This window comes from Mus musculus, chromosome 9, assembly GCF_000001635.26.
Source record: "Mus musculus strain C57BL/6J chromosome 9, GRCm38.p6 C57BL/6J".
In the NCBI taxonomy this organism is placed as follows: Eukaryota; Metazoa; Chordata; class Mammalia; order Rodentia; family Muridae; genus Mus; species Mus musculus.
In genome coordinates this window covers 10078415-10094056 of record NC_000075.6, presented here as the reverse complement: position 1 = coordinate 10094056, position 15642 = coordinate 10078415, and the positions used below count along the sequence as shown (strand labels likewise).

The 15642-nt window shown below is 38.9% G+C and overlaps 1 protein-coding gene and 1 long non-coding RNA gene across 16 annotated transcripts in view; one reads left to right on the top strand and one right to left on the bottom strand.

The window, feature by feature from the left end:
- The window catches only part of Cntn5 (contactin 5), a 1270553-nt gene that overhangs the window by 810719 nt on the left and 444192 nt on the right, over positions 1–15642 (top strand). For 13 of the 14 annotated variants that reach the window (XR_003947896.1, XR_003947895.1, XM_017313363.2 and 10 more), the window contains one exon: positions 3804–3899. The exons of the other annotated variant lie outside the window; for it this stretch is intronic. Coding sequence is in view for 11 of the 13 variants with exons in the window: in XM_017313363.2 (XP_017168852.1) it covers positions 3804–3899 (96 nt within the window). In the remaining 2 variants the exon portion in view is untranslated. The remainder of the gene's footprint in view (positions 1–3803; positions 3900–15642) is intronic. 14 annotated transcript variants of the gene reach the window in all.
- On the bottom strand, positions 1400–13560 carry Gm39289 (predicted gene, 39289). Of its 2 annotated transcripts, none has more exons than NR_168663.1 (4): positions 13491–13560; positions 12362–12539; positions 5161–5282; positions 1400–1518 (listed from the first exon to the last, which is right to left on the bottom strand). It is a non-coding gene; the product is annotated as a predicted gene, 39289 (long non-coding RNA). The 2 variants fall into 2 exon arrangements; NR_168662.1 differs by lacking the exon at positions 12362–12539 and adding an exon at positions 4391–4528.

The window sequence follows — 15642 nt, the reverse complement described above, 5'->3', positions numbered from 1 at the left end:
TCAATGAAAATTGACCCAGCTTCCTTTATTTCCAAAGTATAGTTGGTGAACCTGGATGGTGTGTGCTTCTTATAATATGGAACAGAACAGATAAGGCAGAGAAAGTCCTCGCTCATCTGACCTGCTGTAGATCACCACAGAAAACTCAAGCCTGAGAAAAGTTTCATTAGCATCTTTCATCAGCCCTTCTAGATTTACCTTATCACATCCCAGCTATATCTTTTTTTAAATTAATTAATTAATTTTTTACACTCCATATTTAATTCCCCACCTCTGTCCACCCTCTAAATGTTCTACATCCTCTATCTCCTCCCCATCCCCCTGTCTCCAATTGAATGTCCCCAGCCCCCACCCCACCTGACCTCTAAACTCCCTGGGGCCTCCAATCTCTTAAGGGTTAGGTGCTTCATCTCTGAATATACACAGACCCCACAGTCCTCTACTGTATGTGTGTTGGGGGCCTCATGTCAGCTGTTTTGTGCTGCCTGCTTGGTGGTCCAGTGTTTGAGAGATCTCTTGAGTCCAGATTAATTGAGACTGCTGGTCCTCCTACAGGGTCGCCCTTCTCCTCAGCTTCTTTCAGCCTTTCCTAATTCAACAACAGGGTTCAGCTGCTTCTGTCCATTGGTTGGGTAGAAATATCTGCATCTGAGTCAGCTGCTTGTTTGGTCTTCCAGAATACAGTCAGGCTAGGTCCCTTTTTGTGAGTTCTCCATAGCCTTAGTAATAGTGTCAGGCTTTGGGACCTCCCCTTGAGCTGGATCCCACTTTGGACCTGTCGCTGGACCTTCTTTTATTCAGGATCCTCTCCATTTTCACCCCTGTAATTCTTTCAGAGAGGAACAATTACTGGTCAGAGTTGTGACTGTAAGATGGCCCTCCTCTCCCTCATTTGATGCTCTGTCTTCCTGCTGGTTGTAGGCTCTATAAGTTCCCTCTCCCTTCTGTTAGGCAATTCATCTAAGGTAGGGACCCTTTGAGTCACGAGAGTCACCTCCCAGCTCTCCAGTGCATTCTGGAGGGTTCCCCCAACCTCCTATTTCCCGAGGTTGCCTGTTTCTATTCTTTCTGCTGGCCCTCAGGGCTTCAGTACTTTTCCTTCACCCAATACCAGATCAGGTTCCCCTCTCCCACCTACTCCCCTGCCCAGTCCACTTTCCCTCCCAGGTCCCTGCATTCCTACTGTGATTGCTTTCTTCTCCCTCCCAAGTAGGACTGAGGCATACTCACTTGGTCATTTCGGCTTGTTGACCTTTTTGAGTTCTGTGGACTGTATCTTGGGTATTCCATACCCCAGTCATATCTTATCCATCCATATCTTTGCATAATAGAGTATATTCTTGAGATATCTACAATTAGTTAAACTGATATTCTGCAAAAATAAATTTTACCAAATTAATATTTTGGAAATTTGCTGTTATGCTTTATTCAGAGAGAGAGAGATCTTCTGTGAGGATGTCTTCTGTTCCCACAGATGAACAGCAAAGCAGGCTGATCTGAATGTGATCTTTCGGGTCACTGTAATAGCAAAACACATCTCGGTCATTATTATTCTACAATTTTCTTGTTTTTCACAGTTGACTTCTAGGCCACTTCTGTGCTTCAAGTCCTTTTGGAGGCTCTAATTTTGAATTGTTGTTTATTAAAATATTATTTTTATCACAATAAGTAAATTAAAGTGGTACGTTATACATATTAAAGACTTGGAGTATCTGTGTGAAATATGTGTGTAATTTTTATAATCATTTACTAGTTAGTTTAAATAAATTGGTATTCAAGCAGGTTTTGCCTTTAGTGACTTTGTTGAAGATGAACAGACCCTGAAGCTACACTGGAGCCCTTGGACACTCACTGCCTTATACATGATTTCTGTTTGTCCTTCCAGCAGAGGAGGCCAAAATAGTCAACCTCAAATTCTTGTCATGCTCTGGCCTTTATATTGAGTGCACTTTCTGGAGAAAAAAGATTCAGGCTCTACTCCTAAGAAGCAATATGTTTACATTTAAAGACAAGCCACATGCATTCCTGCTGCACACAAACACACGTTTGATCACTCTGTGCTAATGAAGCTCATAAAGAGACAGACATTCTCAGTGCCAGACACCCACAGAGTGGCCTTGTGGCCAATGCATTTATGGTCAATAGAAGAATTTGTTTTCTTTTTTAGATAATTAGTTTTTGTTGTTTTTCAATACTAACACCCCACTTGATAAAATAATTTAACTAGCTTGTTCTTTTTGCTCTGTCTTGCCTCCTTATTCACCATGTAAGAACAAATTTAGTCTAAAGCCCTCAATAGTTTGCTCATTCTGCTACTGACACACAACTATATCATCACTGTCTGAGTCCTTCATCACTGGCTGTGTTTGAAAAAACCCTGATTATGAATTTAAATATTAAGAAAAATATTTTTCATTTAAATAAAATAAGGTATGCCTGGTGGTCTGACCCTTCATGTAACCCCAGCCACTGGGGAGGCAGAGATCAGGGATTCTTGAGGCCTTGATAGACCTAGGTCACATCATGAGTTCAAGAACAATATGGAAAAATTAGTGAGATTCTGTTTTAAAATGTCTAAGTGGCCAGAATGGCAAGACACACCTCATTGTTGTCTACTGTCTTAGAACACAGAAAGCTCTGGATTCAATATTCATGACCATAGAAGGGGTGGAACAGTATGTGAAAGTAGTGACTGTTTCCTCACATCCATCCAGTAATTAAGTTAATCAGTTGTTAGGTTTGTAAACAATTAAGTTGAAGCTCTAAATTGTATTCCCATAAAACATATCACTTATAGAGAAAAACCTTAAAAGTAAACAAAACAAAACAAACAAAAAACAAAACAAAACAAACAACCCTAATTTACTTTTAATAGAAAGACTGATGAACATTGTTTTAAAAGCATTTCTTACTGTGGCACTGTAATGCTACAGATGTCAATTCTGAGACAATATTTATCTAAAAGACAATTATTTGCAAGAAATTGGTCTCAAAATCATGACATTTGGTGAGACTAAGTCACTGGTAGATGATGCCTGTGGGTGGTATGATGAATAGATCAAAACAGATAAAATTCCATTGTCCACTTCAGCAACATGTTCTGTTAGGGCTGCTTTTACATCTGTGTAAATGCAATGTAATTTGGATGAAGGCAGCTGACCCCAGCACTAGTGTCTCACATACATGTGAGTTTAAATAGCTTTAATATGCTCATCTATGCAAAATAGATGAGTATAATTTAGAGATTCCCCTTTACCCTCCATAAAATGAAAGAACATGATATTCACATTTACTGTTACAGAAAAGAACATCTCAGGGCCTCATCATATTTCACTAGAGCACAAAGCCTCTCTCATTTTGAAAACTCATGCTTGGCTTTACACAAAACTTTACCATGGCAACTAACAAGGTAGCAGGCTAGTCATGTGCTACTCCTAACCACGGCTCTGTGTTTTCTTGTGAAAAATAGGTTTTCCTCATTGAAAGGTCAGTATGTAGCAAATAGAATTAAAAATGCTCAATAAGTACAAATATTATATTTTTTAGTATCTTTGTGTCAATACAGAATACCCAGTAAATAGATATAAAGAATATGGTATTTTGTGAATACTATAGACTTATTTAAATTGTTCTATCTAAAACTAGGTGATTGTAGATTTACCTATCAGACCTTCCGAACAACAGAAAATAAACAAGAAGAATCATTGCCAAGATAATAGAAAAATGAGTGAAAACTGTCATGGTATTTTATTTTAATTTTATGTTTTTGTACATGACATTTAAATGCTGTGTTGTATTGACAGATCTGGGAAATTTTAGTGGCCGGACAAGAAGTGCAGTCTCAGTGCGGGAAGGCCAGGGGGTTGTTCTGATGTGCTCTCCACCACCACATTCTCCAGGTATAGTAACAACACCCCTTCTAGCTTATTGCTCCTCTCATGTGCTGTCTGCTTCACTTCGTGCACTGTGTGTTCATTCTCATAGACAGGGTGTGACCGGGAACCACCCCAGTTTACATGTGTGTGGTTGATATGATACATATCAGCATGCATGTGTAATTACTGCACATGCATCTGATGTTTCATTGAGTGGGAAGTTGTGATGAGTACAATCGATTTCTTCTCATTCTGTTGACTGTTGATATTATGCCTCTGCATGAAAACTTGCAAAACTGTTTGAGGTATCAGAACTGAGTGAGTGACTACCAGAGAGTCCTGGGTTCCAGAAGATAGGCTTCATAGGTGTTTGCTTATGGTGTTCTTTGCCATACTAGAGCAAAAGAGCTAAGAAAGCTCTACATTTCAAACAAAGATATCATTAACCTATTTCTGTGTTAGCAACAGTCTTGCTTATCAAACTGAGGAGAAGAGTAATTAAAAAAGGTAATTACCTCTTGAAGGTGTGAGAAGCACAATAAACAGTCAACTATGCTGCAAATCATTTTGTACCCCTTTGCCAGTTTGCTACCAATATTTTTCAAGTCCAGTGGTGGGAAACGTGTCCCTGTTTGTAACTCAGTATACCCTTTCTGAAAAACAATTTGAAAATCAGACATCAATTAATGGGCAGCCAGATGGTGAATTCTCCAAGCCACTGTAAGAAGCCTGACTTTGACTCTAAATAAGGCTGTATGTTAATCTGCTCAAGCTGCCAAGCCAAAATGCCACAACTTGGATGGCTTAAATAATGGGACATTTTCATAGTTCTGGCTGGTGGAACACTAATGTGAGGGTGGGTGTGTGCAGGATTTGGTGAGAGACCCCTATCTGGCTTGTACTTTTCTGTGTTCCTACATATTGCACGTGAAAAAGCTCTAGGTAGGTCTGAGAGACAGAGGGTAGGTTGAAGCCACCATCTATTTACTTATGCTTTCTATGAATGCATCTTCTATCTTCTTCCTGGCTTGGCCAGTGACCCTCAAGTAACTGTGAATACTCCTGCCTGAGCTGTTCCCAGGTCTGTCTCTATCCACTGCAGCCATATGACCTGCAGTATTCGTCCTTCACAGCCATGTCGTTCTTCAAGTCCTACCTTCTTAGCAGAAACTCCCCTAACTTGCCTTGCTTGAGTATTGGCTTCACAGTCACCATTTTCACTGTTATCATTGTGCTGCTTTTTTCCCATAATACCCATCATTTAACACCATGTAAATATACTTACTTTATAGTGTCATCTTCTGTTATCCTCAGTTATCATGTAAATTCCACCAAGAGAGAAAGTCTCCAGGCTTTGTTACCTGTTACACCCACATGGCTGAGACAGAGAATGGCACTGAGTTGAGGCTGAAAAAATTAATAAATTAATCTATACATATATTTAAGATAGCAGACACAATTTAATGTTTCAGGCAGAAATTACTATCAGGGACTTGGGCAGGAGGGTATAAGTAAGAATAGAACAAAGAGGATCAGATACAAGTCAAGAAAACCTATACAGTCACTTCCCCTTGCCTCAGTGTATTATAATAAAGATAATTGAGAAGTAGAAAAAAATGAACTCAAATTCATAGCATTCGTATTAAAGCTACATTATAACATGTTATATTCTCCCTAAAGCAGTGACTGAAACCTGAAGTGTTAGAGATCACTGTCATTGAAAAATGGGAATTTTGGGGGGCTGGTCATGCTCACTCTAATACCTAGAAAAAGTGTACTCAGAACAATTGCTGCATAGCCAGGGTAGGTGAAAGTAAGAGCCCAGGCTGGGTCTCTGTCCCATGATTCAGGAACTCTGACTACTTCAGCTGTCTTAGCTTTGATGACACGAAACCAAAGGCTAAATCAGAAAACAATCATAACCTTGTATGAGATCCACATCTCAAACCCAAATTCCAGTTTCATCTAAACAGCTATGCAGACCCATACAGATCATGTTCTTTGCTATGCCTTCTTCAGATTTGCTTCCTTTATTTTCTTCCTTTTTTAAATAATAAATTTTTTTGCTGTTTTATTTAGGCAAATTTTATAATGTGACATAAGGTATCAGTAGTAAATATGTCTAATTCTTTGTAGCTTTCCTAGGAGACTGGCATTTCTGACATGCTATGAAATTCTTCATAATACAATTACTATCCCCATTTGTAGCACAGTACACAGCATTTAGTAGGTCTTCAATGAAAGCATAGGAAATTCCTGAGTAAATCCTGGTTCTAATAATAGTCAAGCTTTGCAACGTTTTAGAGAAACACCAACTCTCTGCTATTAGTTCTTTGGAGCCCATATTCATGACATATGCTTGCTTCATTGCGTACCACATTCTAGTACTGTTCCCTCAAGAAGAACACCTACTGTGAGTCACTGAGAGAGATATGAAATGGAGAAACACATCAGCTGACAGAGAGGATTCAATGGTCAGAAATATCTCAAAGATTTATTTCTCCTTCCTTTCAAGAGGATGTACAAAGCACTTTTTTTTTTCTCTTGACTTTCTGTGAAAACTAGGATGGACTATTTTGCTAAATTTTCATTTTACTGCCCAAGACATGATCATGAAAGCCTAATTGGGAACATGTGAAGAAACCATCTTACCTATGTGCTCTATGAGGAAGCAAATATCGACCTAGAGACTATTAAGTTAATCTTTCCAAACTGATTTTCACTAAACAAAAATTAACTTCTGTCTGTTCAAACTTTTTCAAATTCAAGATATAAAATCTGGAGAACATAATCTGTATAAAAATGTACAAAAACTATTCTTAAATAGTATCTTTCAAATTAGTTCTTACTTTTAGTTAGTTATTGTTTCTGGGTTTTTAGAAAGTGGATTTTTTTTAATCCCAGTCTGTCTCCCCCTCTCTCCCCCTCTTCCTCTCTCCTATCTTCTCTCCCTGTCTGTCTCTCTCTGTCTCTGTCTGTCTGTCTGTCTGTCTGTCTCTCTTCTCTCTCTTCCTCTCTCTCTGTACCATTCTCCTGATTAGCTTCAAATTGGCTAACCTTAAACTGACAAACTGACATGATCATACTGTTGTAACCTACAAAGAACTAGGATTGGAGGTGTTCGCTGCTACCCTTCTAAAGAGAGCAGTGATTTCTATCTCATCTAAAGCATATTTGTGTAATAAAGTGCAGAAATAATCAAAAGCTTACATTAAAACCTAAAATTCTCAGGAGTAAAAAAGGGAAGCTGTGGAGTCTAGGCACGTGACTCAGCAGGTGTAAGGCTCGCCAAACATCCCTGGCATTCATCATTGTATCTCAATACCAGGAAAAAGGAGCTCAAGTCTATAATGGATGTATATTTGAATATGGCCCTCTATAGTATAGTATTCACACTGTCCTCAGAAATGTGTGTGACTTAGAAATTATCAACCCCATGGTACCAATAATGATCCAAGCTTTATGAACATTTTGTGAAGGACTACTGCTCACTTGTATTCTCATTTAAATATTAAAATTTCCATTGTTGTTTATAAATGTATCCATAAAACACTAACATACACATATAATATTTTGAATACCTTATTTTATATTTACTTATAATTTAATACATGAATACAATGTATTTAGATATAATTCACCATTATCTCCTCATCTCCAATTCTTCCCAGATCCTCTACCACACCTCCTTCCCAGTGGAATGTCTTTTCTCCCCTCCCTCCACCCTCCTCTTCTTTTCCCTGAGTGTCATTAGTGCTACATAGCAGTACAGAGCCACACAGCAAAGACTGGCCACACCTCTGAAAAAACCTCCATCTCCCTCCCTCAGCAGCCACTGCCTTCTGCAAGTTCTCCGCCTGATTTAAGTGTATTTGTTCGTGATGATTTATCTGTTTGTTCATTAGCCAAAATAATTTTGAAGATACAAGGAAGCTTAGGTGTCTAGTCAGTAACTTGTTTAGCCAAAACTGAAGATGTTGGCTTAAGGGCAAGATTAGGTAGACTATGAATCCAGTCAGCCTTGATAAATAGATACCTTGAGCTGCCATAAAATGGCAAGAAATAGAATTCTAGGAGCATGATAGCATACAGACTAGGAGGTTGCTCAGGGGTTAAGTGAGATTCCCTGGACAGAATGCTTAGGTGTAATCAGCAGAAGTGGTAGGGTAAGTACATTTTTCTTTATTTTGTAAGGACTGTGAGGGAAAACTAACATTGATTAGTGTGTTTCTAAGGTACCAATTGCTTTCAATAGCTACTGAATGTATAGAATGTGAAGATGTAGGTGACATAATATAAAGATGTAGCTAGTTGTATCTAAGATTGCAATTTTTCTTCAACTGATTATAAAATTAACTGTTCAGGTGTGGTACCTCTACATGGCCTCTGCGGAACTGTTTCACATTTATCAAACTTGTTCAGTGCAGGAGCTCCAAAAGTTGACATACATCATCTAAATGACCAGGTCACAGTGGCCGTGTATCACAAAACATGAAAAGCATGCATTACAGCCACCACTTAACATCTTCCAGAGACCACTACCAGCTTCTAGGGCAAGAAATAAAATGAGCATTTAAGTTACAAATCTCAGCCCAGCAGGCTGAATGTTAAACTGGAGAATGAAAACATAAAAAATAAAGCAGAAAAATCAAGACCTGTGCTTTGAAGCTGTTCTCCTTATTTTAGCAAGCAGATTTTAAGTGATTCTTAACCGAGACCATGACTCTGTCTTCATAATCATGTGAAGTTCTTTCAAACTACATTTTCAGATGAAATACATTTTTGGGACTTGGTGACTTTGTATTTTCCCCAAAGTTAACTAGAGCCAGCTCTGAAACAAGCCCTCTACCATTAGACTCTCCCTTCACTAGCCAGTTTTCCTTCTGCCAGGCAGATCTTCTTTGGGTCTGAGATTCCTCTTTTTTAGATTCTTCTTCTTCTTCTTCTTCTTCTTCTTCTTCTTCTTCTTCTTCTTCTTCTTCTTCTTCTTCTTCTTCTTCTTCTTCTTCTCCTTCTCCCTCTTCCTCTTCCTCTTCCTCCTCTTCCTCCTCCTCTTCCTCCTCTTCCTCTTCCTCTTCCTCTTCCTCTTCCTCTTCCTCTTCCTCTTCCTCTTCCTCTTCTTCTTCTTCTTCTTCTTCTTCTTCTTCTTCTTCTTCTTCTTCTTCTTCTTCTTCTCCTTCTCCCTCTTCCTCTTCCTCTTCCTCTTCCTCCTCTTCCTCCTCCTCTTCCTCCTCTTCCTCTTCCTCTTCCTCTTCCTCTTCCTCTTCCTCTTCTTCTTCTTCTTCTTCTTCTTCTTCTTCTTCTTCTTCTTCTTCTTCTTCTTCATGGTTTGTGATGAATCTATGAGAGTCTTTAGGGTATGTTTTCTGGAGATTCAAAAAAAAGTTTGTCCTCCACTGAGTTAAGAAACTCAGTTCACCAGGTTCAAGTGCATTCTGGTGTAAGAATGACCAACCATAAAATTCCAAATTCAGCTGTGCAGGCAAGTTGACAGGGCACGACACAGCCTGTTTATGTAAGGTTATTCAACACACTTATGTTGTACCTGGATGAGTAGGCTACCAGCCAGGGATTCTCATCCTGCCTTTGACACTTATTACTGACTTTATTTGCTAAATTGGCCCTATTGTACCTATAAAGGGAATAATAAAAGCTATCTCATGGATGATAGTATTAACAGACAGTTTATGTAGGGCAATTAGCCCAGTGCTTAGAGGGAAGTAAGCATTAAATTCAATTTTGCTTGAAGATTCATCTTTTAGAATCCTCTTTAAAATGCAAATGGCTCTGAGAAAGGTGATGCTTTAAATCATTATCTGCTAACACTAATTAGTACTTGACGGTAAGTTGACAGTAAGGGAACAGCAAGGTGAAGAGAACTTGGAAACATGAGTCTGTACCTTAGAGATGAGAGAGATGCACCTTAGGAGAGAACCTCTGTCAGAGGAAAAGGACCCCCACTAACAGCCAGGGAGAGAGTGTCTTAGTCTTTACGTGACCTCTGTATCATAGGCTAATTGGAAACCCAAATTGTCTACTTGCATGCTCACATGCTCAAAGTAATCTATATAGCATGATAGCAAACTCTGCAGGCATCAAAGTAAATTCTGCATCTATATAATTATTTTACTTCTAAACATTCTGTGTTCGTCCTTCACTCTGGCAGAGCTTCTTGGCCTTATTTTAATTGTTTGGTAACTATTTTCTAGTGGTTGAAGCTATCTTACAAATCTGCCTTTTTAACTTTATTAAATAGTAGCAGTTTTGAGAGGCTCTAAGTGTCACAGTGAGATATGTGAGTTCTGTCTGCCCATGTTATCAGCAGTGAAACCAGCAGACATTGATGAGATGCAAAAAGATTCTTAAAACTATATTTCAGGTAGAGCAAATTTTCAAAGTGGTAAATTAAGTTGTCATTATGGCATAACTATGATTCTTTTTCCTCTAAAAATTACTGTTGCAGGGAGGACATAAATTGTGATATTTGGCTTCACAAATGTTTTGAAGTTTCACCTAAATCAGCCATCTCAGGATGAAAGAGGAAAGGAAGTCATTATTGTATATCTACCCTATGTATTTGATTTTATTTTTATACCTGCATTATACTTTCGCTAGCTATTAATAGCTTTGTGTTATTAAGAGAGATATTGAAGTCCCACAGCTGATGAGCAGAAACTCAGATCCATAGCTATGTGACTCTATCACATACTCTTTCTACATATTTCATTGGTAATTTACATAAAGTCTGATGCTAAGCAAACATAGACCATTGATAAATCACATTTCTTAAATGACTCAGATAAGGTATTTTAACATTTAATTTGATTGACAACTAATCATGCACCCCTAAATAAGTTATTTACTTATTGACTGATTTACCATTTTGTTGTTAGTATTTCTCCAAGAAAAGGAAAAAGATAATACAAGTGTTTTACTCTTCATTTACCCAGAGAAAGATTGTTTTAACACAAGCCACAATAACCATTTAAGCCTTTATTCCAGGAGCTGCAAATTTGTTTGTCCAAGCTTGTGAGCCATCAAGAAATACATTGACATGCTTTTAAAATCTTATGTGGGTTTTAAAATCCATCACTGTATTGTTCTTGCCATGTCACTGCTGCTGTGAGATGTCTATTGTTGATGTTGGTGGAGATGAAAGCTCAGGGTTTTTGCAGTCCTAGGCATTTGATGGCACCTGGCACAGTTTGTTCATAGAATACTAAATATCAGCAAGTAGACACAACATGCCTTTCTTTAAGACCATTCAGGCAGAGTAAAACAGCTGACTTAGGTTGCCAACCCTATGATTTACTTATTTGATATAAAATTTTAACACTGACTATTTCATTCATTTAATTGAATTTGACCCATATTCTTAACCACTTTAGATGCATCTTGTATTCATCCTTTTGAAATACTGTATGTGATGATCTAGAGAAAAGGGAGCCAGAGAACCTAGTGGTTCTGTTAAGTGGTACCTCACACTTGCTCAGTGTTTGTGCTATACTGATGCATCTCCACTTTTGTTTGGCCATGGTGGCCAGCCAACCAATCAAATTATAATGAAGTTGAGTTGAAATAATGAGCTTTTAAATATACAACTCTGACTTCTTTAAATGCTTGTAGTCTTGTATTCTGAAAGGAGTGAGGCATATTTTTACCTACTCTGATTCTAAAGGGAAATATGACATAAAGAAAAACAAATCACAGAATCAGGACGTGGATCTGAACGGAAAGGTTTGCCATAACTTTGTTTACTGGGAACGATTAAATCTTTGCCCCTGGATCTAGTGACATAGCTCAGCTGGTAAAGTTGCAGGCCACCAAGTATTAGGATCTGAATTTGATCCCCAGAATCCACATTTGGAAATAGAAGCACAGACTCATGTACCTTGTGCTCTGACCTTCATTTGTGTACCATGTCAGGTGTACACACATGTATACATATACACATACACACAAAAAATTAAGTGGTTGAAAAATATTTTTAAAACCATGCTTACTTTCTGTTCTTAAAAACATAGAGCTATTACTGTACTTTAAATAGAATATTGTTGAGGATGAATAGAGGACTCAGAGGCTATAAGTATGGTCGGTTATTTCTGACAATCCCGATTCTACTACAATGCCCACATTATGTGTGACTCACATCTATCTAAATCTCCAGGTCCTCAGAGGATCTATCTCCCTCCTGTGTGCTGTGTGGGCTGTATAGTCACTTGTATCCATGCAGGCAAAAGAGACACATCCATAAAATAAATAATTTAAAGTGAAATAAGACATTGGTGTTATTTTCCTTAAGCTAGCTCTAAGGTAATTAGATACTGTGGCAAATCTTTAACAAGAAGAAAGGGATGCTGATCAGAAAAGAAGCAAAAACAAAGGAGAGCAAGCCGCAGGACTCCTGCTCTAAATGAAGTTTGATCAGCACTAAAACTAATGGACTCCACAATGCCAGTAACCAGTTAACTAGATTTTTTTTTTACCTCTCTCTTAGTGCCGTTATTACTGCACCCTTTGTTGTATTTGTTCAGCAATCTCTGCAGACCTCTTTGAAATTAAATTCCTCCCAAGGAGTGTCAGCCAACTTTTCCATAAATGAGTGACTGTTAAATTTGCTTGGCCCGTTGTGCTTCATAGCATCTCTTTCGTAAGCTTACAGTTCTGGAACGTGAAATAGCCATAGGCAATATGATAACTAGTAAAGCTGTGCCTGTTAAAACATAACATTCTTCACAGCAGCATTTGAATACAGAGCTTCACTCATCCCTCAAGTCTTCTCCCAACTCAGTAAGAAGGTAAGCAACAGCCACTCCTGTGGCTGACCTCTCACCTGAACCCAGTCTTAGAGCTGGATGAAGTAAATCACACCACTCAGAAGCTGAGGCAGGAGGATCAGTATGACCTCAAGACAAGTATGAGCTACACAAGAGGTTCTTGTATCCCTCTCCCTTAGCTCTTTTCCCAAGCAGTAAAGCAAACCAAACTAAATAGCCAAAAAATCCCATGTTATTTCCTGGGCCTTGATTGTTCAAGGGTTCATTTGATAATTATTTATGTTTTTTTTCAAATTCTTCATGACCTTTCTAAGATATTGTAGTATATATGTTGGCATAGGGCATGGAATAAACATACATTATTTAATATACTTTGGTTGTAAATGACAGAAAATGGGGTAAACATTGCTTGACACTGAACAGAAGGAAGAATCAGCAAAGGGGTGAGCATGCTTTATCTTTCAGCATGATGAATTTCAGAGAATGATGGGTCACCCTGTGGGAAGTGTTTGGAACCTAGTTTGGAAATATAAATGGGAGATTTGGAGAAGGAAGTATAGACATCCCCAGTGGGGAGAAGGCAGTGATAATGCCCCAGAGCCAAGGAACTGTGATCACTTCTGTTTTATCAGTATCAGTTGAGCCAATTGGCGCCAGCTTCGGGCCACCTTGGGCACAAACTCGGTGGACAATTCCAAGGTCCCCAGAGGACTCTCCACCCTCCAGGTACCCTAGCACACCCAGGATCTTAGGATCACTGGTGAGTGGAACTCAACATCTGTTCCAAAACAATCGTGAGGTGCTGGGGCCAGCAGGAGCAGGGACTCAGGAAACCCACCTGACCAGCTGCTCGGGTTCCTTCAGGTCGGCGCTGGTCTACCTTGGTAGCTTGGTCACACCAGGATTTCAGGGTCTCAGAGGAAGCTTGACTGCCAAGAACTCTGACACACCCAGAATCTCAGCATCATAGGATCACAGAATCACAGAGTCACAAAGAAATCTAGACTCTGAGGAGTTCTGACTCAATCAGGATTACAGGAAGGACAGGCTCTAATTAGATATATTGAGGGCAGCAAGCACTTGAGATAAACAGATGGCGGGAGGCAAGCATAAGAACAGAAGCAACAGAAACCAAGGTTATTTGGCATCATCGGAACCCAACTCTCCCACCATAGCAAGTCCTGAATCACACCAGAAAAACAAGATATGGATCCAAAATCACTTCTCATGATGATGATGGAGGACTATAAGAAGGACATAAATAACTCCCTTGAAATTCGGGAGAACACAGGTAAACAGGTAGAAGCCCTTAAAGAGGAAACACACACACACACACACACACACACACACACAAATCCCTTAAAGAGTTATAGGAAAACACCCAAACAGGTGAAAGAATTGAACAAAATCATCCAGGATCTAAAATGGAAGTAGAAACAATAGAGAAATCATAAAGGGAGACAACTCTGGATTTAGAAAACTTAGGAAAGAAGTCAGGAGCCATAGACACAAGCATCACCAACAGAATACAAGATAGAGAAGAGAGAATCTCAGGTGCAGAAGATACCATAGAAAACATTTTTACAACAATCAATATCAGTTGAAACTTGATCCAGACTTTAATGTCCAAACTTCAAAATTCATGCCAGCTTTTAACTTTTGTGATCTGGGATCAGAAAGATTAAATTTTGCTACTTATCTGTAGCATAAATTTGGAACTTATAGTATGTTCTTATTGTAATTCTTCTTTCTGAATTTTGCAAGTTTATGGGCCGTGGAGTGATTTGACTAGACTTTATATATTTATTCACTTTACATCCTGTGGCAGCCCCCCTCCTCCTCCCAATTCTGCCCTTACAAACCTCTCCCACAACTACCCCTTCCCTTCTTCTTGTCTCCACCTCCCCCAGTCCTTTCTCCAAGCAGTAAAGGCAATCAAACTAAAGATCTGATAACCCCATGTTATTTCCTGGGCATAGGGATTACTATCCAACACTACACACACACACACACACACACACACACACACACACATGTACGTACGTACGTAGTTTTATATGTGCTGCTGTGTGGTAAATGCTGTACTGGTGACTATGGTGTTTCCTCCTCACTTCATCTTTTTAGAGTTAAGTAGGTGCAAAGGTTTGTTCCCTGCAGTGATCTGTTCCATTATGAACAAGAGTTTAGGGGCCTGCATTAGGTACTGCAGTCTTAAGGGCCTATAAAGCCTCTCTCTTGAGTACAGCTTTCCACCTTCTTTGGTATGTATGAGTCAAGCGGGATCCTGCAGGTTTCTGACTGGTGGGCAGTGCCAAGTCCTTCTGTGCTCCTTGTATCGACCTAAGCTTACCAACTCTGTCAGGAGGATCTAGTAAATGCTCAGTGAGTACATCTGTCAATCTTCAAGAACTAATTGACAAGGCCTGAGAAACTCCTCTTAAATAGCTTATTCTGCATTTGTATAATTTCACTAATATTTATTATTACATTTTGAAGACAAGACATGTTACAGTAGAGTTGTTTATTGACTTAATAAGAATCTTCATATAGGTAAATAGAAAGATAATCATTCATAGTTAAATTTTGATTACTGCCATCCAAATGAAAAATTGATATTTGAGACATTATTTTTCTGTTTTACATGTGAAATGTTAATCACTTCAAATAACTTTAATGGAGCATGGTTTACATGGTAAGAATCAACTATTTTAAGTACACTTTGAGAAAGTAGTACACACCTGTGTCCCTAGCCACTATCACTGCGTTGGCAGGTTTCTTGCCACAGTAAGTACTCAAAACACCTTTGTAATCACACTCTTACCCTAGTACCTCCCTCATTCATATTCTTTTTTAAAATTCTTACTTAATTTACACCCTGATTGAAGCTCCCTTCTTTCTTCTTCTCTCAGTTTCACCTTCACATTCCTTCCCCATTTGCACATCCTCTTTTCCTCAGTGAAGGGAAGGCCATCCCTTGAGTACCAACCCAC